We start from the raw sequence: 12,106 nt of genomic DNA on the forward strand, positions 1-12,106 counted from the left end.
TGTCAGGTTTCAGTGCACAGTTCTCAGTTTGAGGCTCTCAAGCTTTTCTCAAACACGGAGAAGTCTGTCATCACTCCGGTTCCTGGCAGTAGTGGCACATAGTCAGCTGCAGTGCATCCTTTACTACAACAAACGTATACTTTTCAAGAGAATATGAATGCATTTGGTAATGCTCCTACGAGCGCTGCAGTAACAGAAAAATCAAAGGTTCGTGGCGTTATTTTCACTTTTGTTTCACTGAGTAGAAAATAAAAAGCGTGTTCAGGTCGTATTAAGGTTGGAAAAAGTTGATTCAGGACTGAATGTTGGTCTTTATGGAAATAAACGTTAAACTGATTTTGGTAAAACTTTTTACCCAAATAGCGTTTTTTTAACCTTGAAAAATCATAAAGCTTACACAGGAAACCACACAGACTCAGAATTGTTCCGATTGCTGTTATTAACGCATACATAACGACAGCACAGGGTCAAGGTTTCAGGAGGCAGTGTTTTTAGATTGTCTGTGGGAATCCTTTAGCCTGCTATCGATTGTCTGTCTAAGGGAAACTATCTTATTCACGACTTCCTCCCCTGAAACACGTTACAGGTCATTATAATTCATCAGTAATTTCCTCGTTACCCAAGCCAGCCTCATCCACCTACCTAGCACACACACACGCACCACCACTCACTTTGAGGATTTCTCCTTACCAATAAATCCATTAATAATGCACATATAGTCAATAGACATACCAGGGTTGTATTTTCTACTTTCTGCAATTTTCCATTTGACTTGTCTCTCTTTACTTCCCTCGCCTCATCCTCGCGGTGCTTTTTCTGTGATTTTGAAAGGAAATATTAAGGTGCAAATATTCACCTCAAATTGCAGTTACGCTGCTTAGACTAAACATGCATCTTAGAGTTGAGTTACATATCTGATGATGACACTTTTTTTTAGGTAAAATATTTATAGTTTCTCCTGAGTTTTTCTCTTGATTTTGTTTTGTTTTCGTTGTTTTGTCTGCTCCACAGGTTGCCTGCATGCAGCTGATCAATGCCCTGGTCACCTCCCCTGACGACCTGGACTTCAGGATACATTTGCGCAACGAGTTTTTAAGATGCGGCCTAAAGAAGATCCTTCCTGTGAGTTAGCAATCTCCAGAGAACACATTGTTTACATGCGTGTCATAAACATAATTTTGCATCGTTATTGCCAATCCTCCCACGACAACTTACCTCTCTCTTATTATAATTACTGAAAGCAAGATTTCCTTTTCATCACAACCCAAATAGCTTTTCGTGCACTTTAAACTTCCAAATAATTGGGATGTGAATGTTTTATGTAATTGTGGTCAGGCAGCATTCAGGCATTCAAACCAAATTATTGAGATGTTAAACTGAGTTATTTTCATTACACACATACTAGAGGGATACATTTTATTGTTTTCATTTAATTAGTAGTAGTAGAAGCTTGTGCCAAGTATTATGCACTGCTAGCACCTCATCACGCAGGCATCATTATCGGCAACCTTACGCATCTTCGCATGAGCCGAAAGGCAAACGAGCTCCAACACATCATTCAAACTCTCATTTGTCACAAGTGGGGTGAAGATGTCACAAAGCCAGTTGTTAATAAGTCATCCCAGCTGTGCCTGTTGATTATTACTGTCATTACTTTAATTATCTTCAATTCTGCCCCCTGATATGAAAGAGGCTCAGTGTACAGCCATTCATGAATGCCACGTTTACCGCTTTTAATGCCGACATTCAAACTGACACTCTTTCATCTAATTATGAGTTATGCTCAGGAGTCAGTGTTGCTGTTGGCAGAGAACTAGTCCACTGAAAAAGAAAGAACAATTTGTTTTGTTCTTATAGTCCTTGATGCATGTATTTGGCTCTCCTCCTCTTCTCCTTCCCTCCTTTTTTTTGTGCCATTGTGCACCTCCCTCCGAACCAGCGTTGCTTGCTGAAGACAGATGGTGCGCCCAAAAAACGGTGCAGGGTGATTGATACCTGCAGAAATTGGGTTACATTTGGCCCTGTCTCCATCTGTAAATTCCACTGCCAGTGATTCATAGAGAACTTGTAAAGAGCACCTCTGTAGCCCCTTGTGGCTGGAACAGGTGTGCAGGAATTGGTACTGTCTGGAATACTTAGTGAGAGTTCACAGCATCTCAGTTCCCAGTTTTCTGTACACCTGGAAGAGGGAGATGAAATTTTGGTGTTAGTTTTTTTTTCTCTTATTATTATTATTTTTTTTTAGAATAAATTAAGTTATAAATACCATAAAGTGGAAGCCTGTGAAAATTGAAAAGTAAAATTTTCACAAACCCATACATGCTAATGCGTCTGCAACATAATAATCTGCAGTACAGGATGACCTTTGGTAAAACTTAATCTAAACTATATACTGTATGTCTAACTCACTGCAGGAGCTAAAAGAGACAGAAGAGCTGGACATCCAGCTGAGGGTGTTCAATGAGAACAAGGAGGAGGACTTGATCGAACTCTCACATCGCCTGGATGACATCCGCGCAGAGATGGAATATCCTTTTGTCCTCCCTCTGTGAGAATATACAGATTCTGCAGAACTAGCAGTGAGAGATGAGTGTATATCGTGGGTTTGGTTAAGCTTCATAGGCTGAAGCCCCCTCATGGCTTTGTTCATTAGAGAAGGATTCGAGGAGCTTGAGCACATTATCCAGCTTCATCTCTGGCCAGGTATACTAGGTAAATAACCTCGTAATCTTAACCTCCAACCTCTCTTTTTTTTATTAGCTCTTCTCTTCTCCTCTTCACTTCACTTTTTGTCTTTTGTCTGTTATCATTGGTCAGACTCTAGTAAGACTCCTGAGGGAGATATCGAATAGGAATACTCTTTCCCTTTCTTACCATTTAACATTTACAGTAGACAATTAAAATTTCCCATGAAGTGATATTGTCCTAAATGGTAACATATCATATTTTTTTCTGTTTAAGTAACAGTCTGCTCTCGTTTCCCTGCTCCAATTTAGAAAGGTGAATTTTGACCTCTAGCTCTCTGTGGATGTCCATTTAACTCCAAACACTCACAGTAGAAGTTAATAAGGTGATATGTAATTTAGTCCCAAGTTGGAAACTTCTTCAAGCACCCCAGACAAGAACCTTTTAATAATTCACAAATCTTCTCTAAGGCTATGTATGAATAGCTGACATTGTTATGCAGATGTTCATTCCCACAGCCTTTTTCTTCCACCAAATCCCACAGTCCTAGTACATGCACAAAGTGCTACTGTGAGTGACAGCTGCTGTTGACACATGTAGGTTAGGGGAGGAGGTAATGTGTGTGTATGTGGAGAGACGATATAGGGGGAAAAAGTGCGCCGAGATTAATGATGTGCTTGAGCAGGTTCACAAATGAGAAGGTCCAATGTTTGTTTCGAAGGACAATTTGGTATTGATCTGGTAGGTATGAGCATAATCTCAACGCCCAGGGCTACCCTTTGTCTCTTTGCCTGCATGCGGACACATTCTTATATATGTACAGACAGGTAGTACCTCTGTTACCTGAAGACTGTATATGTGTCTTGCAGCAGTTTCATGAATATTAACCTGAAAGGCCTGTCTCCTCTGTGTCCGACCCAGGTCCAGGTGCCGAGGAGGTGACTCCAGGCCACTAATAAATATTAATGATCTGTGGAATGGTGATTGATTGACCCCAACACAGACTGGCCTACATCACACTTGACTGCCACTCATGTTTATTCATTATTTGGAGAGATAGTGTAAAGAGAGACAGAGAGTAAGAAAGTGAGCGTAGAGGAGGTGCCAATGAATAGATTGGCATTTTACATTAGGTTTATGTCTGCAGTTTAGTGATAGATGAAGCTAGTTGGATACTTTCCCAGTGTGAGCTCTTTCTCATGTCCTCTCAAATGCTGCTGTGGTGAGGCTATAATTGAATCTCACAGGCCTGGTAATTCTCACAGGCTTCAAACTCCACTAATGCAAGGAAGGCAAAATGATACTTTAGAGAAGCCTGTATTCCCATCCCTGCTTCTCTAAAAATTTGATATGGGATAAGAGTTTAATTACAGACATTGTTGAAATTAATAGCAATTAATCGGACTGTCAAACGGTGTTTAAAAGAATTGATCTGCTCCAGTTGCAGTGCGTGCAGATCGTTTTGTATGGGTGACAGCAAGCCGGGCCATATAAAGATCGTAGTTCAGTTTCTGCACATTCATTTAACGGATATTTTCTGTACCGAAAGCAGGATGGAGGGAAATCACGACATATGGTGCCAACATGCTGCAAATTTAACGCGATTGCTTTGTAGTTACTGCGTTTCTCTTTGTAAATATTTTAACATACATTGTCAAGATCTGCACTTCGTGTTAGGATGGCAATCAGGTTTTTATCTCTGCAAGCTTGACAGTGCAGTCTCCTTAATCTACTTTTTTTCTGCACATTTCTGAGAGGCTTATTCCACTTTTTATTTTCAGAGAAGATGAGTGCCCATTGGGAAATCGTCTTTTCTCAAGCAAACAAATCAGACAGACTCCAGATCACTCATTTTCTGTATTTATTTAATTGTTAGAGTTACGCTTTAAGGAGGTTATGAGAACAGCACAAATATTTTACTGCATTAAATACGACATCAAAATTGAAACGTTTTTCTCTCAGTAACTTTTTTTTAATTCATCACTTACAATTACATATTTACACATGAAGAATAAAATGTAGGCTAGTTCAGTTTTATGTCTGTTTTCAATGCCAAAGCCATCACTACCTCCCCCTGGGAAATGCAAACATAAGATGTAATCAGTAACTTTTGGAAATCAAATAAGATCAGTTTTTACTCCTCCTACATGTCAGTTTCAATTTCAGTTTTGAGACTCAACTGTACTTTTGCCCTACGAATAATCTGATGCTCATCATTCTTAGCTTAAAAATTCAAGCCAGTTTTTCTCTTATTAATTTTCCATCTCTTGAAAAGTCTGGAATAAAAGGGATACCAGAGGGGAGCATTTTTCATTCCTGATCCCTTTCCACAAGTTAGCTGTTTACACTGCTTTAGCTCTCTCTCTCGAGAGGACGGATAAGAGGAATCGCATCTCTGTTTGCTTCTGCGCACAGAGTCCTTGTAAGAAAAGCTGGCAGAGATAAATAACTATAATGAGAAGGAGTAAGAAGTAATGAAAATCTAAATGTTTATTGCAGTTGAATGATCCTGAATAAGTTCAGGTTGGGGGGGGGGTTTCCAAAGAAGTTAGCCATATCTGCAATAACATGTCAATAACTAAAGTTGCTTGTCCTTAACCTTACTCTTGCACTGATATGAATGAGGTGTACCATCTCCTGTCCAATATGGTGAAAGACACTGCCTCAGAGACCTACTTCCTGTCAATCCTTCAGCACCTATTGCTCATCAGAAATGACTATTACATCAGGTAAGTTGTGTTTGTGTTTTTTTACCTACCACTCTGTAAGTTTGGTGTAGTTTTTCCTTTACTTTTTCCCCATAAAAAGTGCTACAAAAAGCATAAATTTTAAGGTTTGACATTAGGGACTTGGTTGCTTTGACTGACAGGTGGAGGCTAGTTAAGGAGCTGGTGTTTTCAATCATCATGTTTATGATGCTGGTGCTTTCTGCCTGGTTATTTGTCAATAATCTGACAAATAATAAGGCTTTTTTTGTTTAATTTTGTTAACATCCCTGTTACTGAGCACGAATTAGCAGATATGAAATATGTGAAAAGCAGCTGCTCAACTGGGTCCAAAAGTAAAATAGCATTAAGTTACAAAACATGTGCACGTGTACACTGTAGTTACATTCTGAAAGGGGAGAAAAGCTTTAAAAAGAGCTTGTAGCTATTTTTTATTAATCTCCTTTATTGTGAACTCCAAAGTTAAAAAAAAAGAAAGAAAGAAAAGAAAACACTGATCAGAGTACTGCAGGGATAAAGTAATGCCTCCATAATTGCAACCTCAGTGGACAAACAGATTTAGTTTCCAGGTTGTCTGCATTTTTTTAAATTTGGTGCTGAGATTCACTTGAACTCAAGCAAGTACTGATTAGATTTTGGGGGGTGGAGGTAAAGGTCTGATATCATTTCGTCCAATTCATGTCAGTGTTGATTCCTCAGGAACAGCTGGGCCTAATTTTATGAAATCTAAGACAGCTCTAACCCAGGAAATCAAACGCCAACTTACTGTACATTAAGTTTTACATGAATGTAGAATGGGATAAAGTGACGAAGCGGTGACATTTTCTATCCAAAAGGTCCAAAGTCGACTTCACTTTGACATAATGTGGAAAATGAGGGAACATTTTCAACACCATAGATATTTCATTCTTGGCAGGTTGCTAAATTCTTAACATTGCCCTTGTATTATATTTCTTCAAAGTCTTCACTACATAAATTATAAATCTATACAGGTATGGTTGTAAACTGCAACTTAACTGGTTAGCAGAGGCGGTAGTTTTAATTTAATTGATTTTAACCTGTGGGGGTTGCTTTTTATTTTACCTTTGAAGAGGAAAAATATCAGTAGCCGGGAAGGTCGACACTCTTCTAAATAGAGTGATTCTGGTGATTTCGCTGCTGTGTCAGATCTTTTTGCAGAAATAAGACTTAAAAAAGAGAGTTCAAAGATGAAGGAAAGCTGTGAGGAGGACGATGAATTTACCATAGACAAGTTGCTGTTCCCCTCGAGTTATGAATTATGTATTCCTCATCTATTCGGAGGAAGTGAGAAATAGAATTCGCATTAACCATCCAGTATCACTATGTCCACCTCAGCTCGAGTGCCCACAGTGTAAGCCAGCAGTAAAGAGAGATCAGTACCAAAACTCGTAAAAATCGGACGGCCTTTTTAAAGATATGTTTTGGAATATTTCTTTCTTCTTGAGCTTGCATAACAAAAGCAAGGAAAATCTTATACCCAAACATTATCACCCGAAATGCATTATGACTGAGGCCTTTTTATTCCTCGTACATCACTGCTGTGCACTTAGGATGATGGAGGACACAGTGTTACACTGCATGCAGCTATTTCCAATAGATACTATCGGCTATTTTTTGGCCTTTGCCCTAAGAGTTATCAGCTTTTAGGGTTGTGGTTAAAATGTGTGGCTATACCATTTCCACAACATGAAACTAAAACAAAGTGGGAGGCCAGTAAATGGTTGGGTTTAACTGGGATTATTTACTGGTGGAAGTCTTTTAAAGGTAGCTTTCACATGAATAAACTTGTAGTTGTATTTTTCTGTACAAAGTAAGACATTACATTTCTTTGTCATTGTATTAATTTGAATTACCGCTACACTTGGCTCCTTAATTCTCCTTTCAAATAATAACATTAAATGAGCGTTCATTAAATATTATAATTAGTCTTCTAATAATAAGACCTTCTATAATGGGCAGCTGCTCTGTCTACTGTAATTCCTTCTAACACAACACTAGTTGTTTTTCTCCCCTCTGGGGTTTTGGTGTATTTTTGATAATTAATCTCTTCCTGAAAGCCTAATGAATGGGAGCACATCAAACCCACCCAGTAAATATAGAGCAGATCTGCTCTTTTGGAGCCTGGTGATATGGGGATTACACTGGCTATGTGGAGCAGAGCTGGATCAAGTGGCTGGGGCTGTGCTGAACTGCAAGCTATCACTGGAAGAAATGAAGGTGCCAAAGTAAAAGAAGAGGCGGGGAACGATGCAGGGGACATATGCTTGCTTCTGGAGCCCAGCCCTGCCCACTGTGGAGGGGCCTGACAGTTCTGGGTCACTCTCTCCGTCTGCAGTTATCTCCACCCAGCCCCTATCTGCCTGGTGGTGGCGGAGGATGGAGGACGGAGGGAAAATAGGGCGGCTTATTGAGATAATAATGTGGTGTACATTGGTGACAGTTGTAAGCCGAGTGCCATAGTGCTTAAGCCATGCAGGGCGATGTGTGAGCTTTCACTCGCTTGTTCCAGTCATGAGTGGGCGAATCCACCAGGCTTAATGTATGGCATTTCATGCTTTCAAAACAGAGCACCTAAATGCTGATTTATTCTTATTTGCTTTGGCTCAGAATTTTGTGGCTTTTCATTTTCCTGCTCATAACATGATATGGTCTGTCCACCCACAAGGTATCATCAGAACATAGCCTTTGAATTTTTGTGCGGAGTTAAAGCCCCGAAGAAAAAAACAAAACAAAACAAAAGTTTTCTGCATTTAATGTTTGATAACAAAGTGTGTTCCTTTTTGCTCAGATACATACTTGAATGATGTACTTTTTTATCTTTTCAGACAAATTACCTGACAGCAGACACATTATTCACGGTTCTGCCTGCTAACATAATTATTTATTTTTCGTGACATTAATGCTCTTTCATTGTAGTGCTCTGGTACAGAGCCATTCAGGTGGGCAGTCTTTGATCAGACTTTGAGTGTCTTGTTTAGCTCAAAAATGGAATAAAATATTTTCTAAATAACAATAGAATTAATCTACATGAAATTAGTATTATTTGCCAGTGAAAGCCTCTCTGGACTGGTGTACCATGTAATTGTTCCTTTTAACAGAGGGACATAGCTTTTGCTCACTGCACCCACTAAAAATATGTTTATTTAAAAGAGATGAAAGGAGTTCATGTAATTATTGAACCACTGGGTTGTTTATCCTGTTTGTCCAATTGATAATGCTATATTCCACCAATTAATTGTATAATAACCGTTATTGCCCAATAAAAAATAAATAAATAGCATTGACAGGATTAGTCGGTCCTATCTGTGTGCACCTGTAAAAAGGATACTTTGTATTTATTCATTTATATTTAAAATAATTGAAAAAATCCATAATTTAGGTTTAATTTGATGAACATCATTAAGTGTCAGTTTTTCACATTTAATGGTTTTCTGGTCAATGTCTTGCTTAGAAAATAATTATCTCTTGCTTAAACTGCCATTGTATTTGCTAAATGTCACTTGCAATTAAAGCTGATAATGGTACAGAGAAAAGGTCACATACCAGCCTGTGTGCTAGAGTCGGACTCTCGGGCCGATTCGCACAACCTTCTTGAAAACACCAAGCACTCTGTCACACTCCTAACTGGCTGACATGTTTTTCTATTCATTGTGCTTTCAATTACTCACATTACACTGATTAGATTTACATTTCAGTTTTTATGGTTTCTCTAATTGGCAAAGATGATTGCAAATTATGCAAGAGGGCAAGCATGGCCTCGGCTACTGTCAGTCACCTTGAAATTGAAAGGCTAACACATACTTGGGTTCTGTGTACCCATTAATCTGCTAATTCCATGTAACGGTTGATCAAATTTAATAGGGTACCTATTTTGTCCAGCAGCACCCTTTTTGATATGGCATTTTGTGACCTCTGGGTTGGATAACAGACTCATTTGTGGTTAATTAGCCTTGTGGAGTTTGCGTCACTCATATCTTTCTGTGGTTTGTCTAATTGTTCTACTGTGTTTCGTGACTCTTCAGGCCTCAGTACTACAAGGTGATAGAAGAGTGTGTGTCTCAGGTGGTCCTCCATCGCAGCGGGATGGACCCGGAGTTTGTCTATAATAAAAGATTGGATGTGGACTTCACCCACATGATTGGTAACTAGAGAATTGTTTCATAATCATTTGTTACTTGCTAATTACACATACTGTAAGACGGCACAGCGATGCAGTGGTTTGAACTGTGCCTGTTATGTCATATGATATGATGTGTGTTGACAAACAAAATCTAAATGTTAGTATGTGAATAAAAAGTCACCTTTGCTTAAGGTAAAACAAGTACCTTAAGTAAAGGTGACTTTTTTTAGATCCTGTGCTTCAGGAGTTATATTAGGAGTTATATTCATTATTCTCCCAGAGCCTTCGTCTAACATCTCCAGTGACTTGTCATAAGATAAGAGGGTCATTTAATTATTAGTTAACTGAATCCAGTTAATTCAGGAAGAAAAAGCCCTGTTAGACTTTAAAAAAATCTTGCTTGTAGTCTTCCAGTGAAAACATCTATTTGCACTGTGTTACTAATGGGTATCTTTTTAAACAGAGAAATAAATAACACCACCATGTGTCTCTCAGTTGTGTCACCAACAGTTCTGCAACTTGCCAACAAAGGGTCATTAAAAGTTTCTAAACCTATGCACAGAGGATCGGTGCAGTATTAAAGACGTTTTTTTTCCTTCTCACTTCACTTGGATTTAATCAAGTAATTTTAAAAAGAAACAAAAAATCTGTTTTTCTTTTCACATCTTCATTTAGTTTTTGAAAGGTGTCTATTCACTTGTGTTTTTATCCACATTCACCACAGGTTTTTCATTTTCTAAATGAAAAAAGTGTAGCTAAATATGTGATTTAGCAAATAATTAACGCCTAGAATTTGCACTTTTGCTACCTACAGGGCAGATGTAAAATGTGGGATTTGTAAAGGCAAAGCTAACAAAATAAAATAAAAGATAGAGACGTCTGATTTGATCCATATTTATATACTCTGATTTCTTTCTTTTTGTTTCAAGGCACATACCCTTAGGCAACAGATAGCTAACAGTCGGTGGTGGTGTTCTTGTTACAATAAAACACTGATGTTAATAAAGAAGTGGAATAGATGAAGGGGTGAGAGATAAGTACATTTGCTAATCAGAACCAAGAGTTGCACAAGGTGCTTAAATGTTAATACAATTTTAATGAAATCTAAAAAAAATAATATTATGTTATCGCTGGCTGATAATGCTACATTAAATGAAATGAAATTAAAAATTCAGTGATTGATGCGATCTCCCAGACCTAACAGTTGTTCCAAGATTTAAAAAAACAAAGAAAAAACAATCCCCAGCTTTTATGTACTTTTAAAACAATATGCGACTGTAAATCTCAGGAGCCTGTAAGGCACACCCACAGATGCATTTGAATTATCTTTTGACCATGGCCAACTTCTCTTGCAGATCAGCTTGTGGATAAAGCCAAAGTTGAAGAGAGTGAGCAGAAGGCAACAGAGTTCTCCAAAAAGGTGAGACATTAATCACTCCAGCAGCGCCCCTCGGTTGGTCAGCTCCCATCAGGAAAGTTTTTTCTTCCTCCGAGCTCCCAGACAAGCTATTGATTTTCCATGCCCTGATCAATACCTGGCTGTGACGGTACATGATCCGTATCAGCATTACAAGAATCAATGCAGATGTTCTGATGTATACTTATTTGTGCACAGGGCCAGGGTAGAGTTAAGTTATATGCAGACTCTGATACATGTTTTTAAGCTGATGCTTTATGGGCCTCTTACTGTATTTTAAATTAGTTGTATTTTAAATTACTGGCTTGATTGATGGTTTGTATTTTTGGAGAGAAATAAAATTCAAAACCTTTCTTTCAGCGTCGTACTTTTAGTAATAAATTGTGTTTTATGGAGAAACATTATCACGGGCTGACAACACCCCAGTGGGGGTCCTGGGAATGTTTTTTCCTTAAGAATCATGCCCCACCATCGTACCGGGCACCCTACTGGGACAGTGAAATCATTGTAACGACACGGCATAGTTTCTGCAAAGGTTAGAACCATCAGGATACATGAAAGCCAAGCCTGAACCAAAGACAGAGGACAACAGGGCTCTGGGGACACGGGACCTATGAACAGAAATTGTCCAGAGAGTGTAAGGTGGCGTGTTTTGGTGTCTGCTGACATGCCCTGTGGCCAATCTCTGGAGACACCCTGCCGCTCACCACCCTCTGTGCCCGTGTGTTTACATCTTTGTATATGTGTTCTGCACATAGACATCTTAGTATTTCTTGTTGCAGTTTGATGAAGAGTTCAGTGCACGGCAGGAGGCCCAAGCCGAGTCTCAAAAGAAGGAAGAAAAAATCAAAGAGTTGGAGGGGAAGATCCAAGCCCTGGAGTCCCAGGTAAATCCATTTTTACTCTACAGAACAATGTTGCATTCCCCAGAGATCTTTATAGTGTATCTTTCCCCAAAAAACAAGAAAACAAAGATAGGTGAAGCTCGGTTGTCCAAAACTTTTCTGTTTTTAAAATGAAAGACTAAGAATGTGCAAATAAATGTGTTTGTCCTAAAATCGTAGCACAGAAAAGTAATGGCGCCACTAAAAGAAAGTTTTGTTTTTATCCGGATACCTTTCCACCCCACTTACAGAT

General features: G+C 38.8%; 1 protein-coding gene across 8 annotated transcripts in view; it reads left to right on the forward strand.

The window, feature by feature from the left end:
* The window catches only part of diaph2 (diaphanous-related formin 2), a 367,696-nt gene that overhangs the window by 120,031 nt on the left and 235,559 nt on the right, over positions 1–12,106 (forward strand). For all 8 annotated transcript variants that reach the window (XM_086301138.1, XM_086301187.1, XM_086301178.1 and 5 more), the window contains 6 exons: positions 1,012–1,122; positions 2,415–2,527; positions 5,298–5,414; positions 9,455–9,573; positions 10,908–10,972; positions 11,752–11,856. In XM_086301138.1, the coding sequence (XP_086157264.1) occupies positions 1,012–1,122; positions 2,415–2,527; positions 5,298–5,414; positions 9,455–9,573; positions 10,908–10,972; positions 11,752–11,856 (630 nt within the window). The remainder of the gene's footprint in view (positions 1–1,011; positions 1,123–2,414; positions 2,528–5,297; positions 5,415–9,454; positions 9,574–10,907; positions 10,973–11,751; positions 11,857–12,106) is intronic.

The sequence above is a fragment of the Aulonocara sp. 'chitande type north' Nkhata Bay genome, linkage group LG2 (genome assembly GCF_057382095.1).
Source record: "Aulonocara sp. 'chitande type north' Nkhata Bay isolate Kocher_YH1m ecotype deep benthic linkage group LG2, A_spYH_male_GT1.1, whole genome shotgun sequence".
NCBI lineage: Eukaryota > Metazoa > Chordata > Actinopteri > Cichliformes > Cichlidae > Aulonocara > Aulonocara sp. 'chitande type north' Nkhata Bay.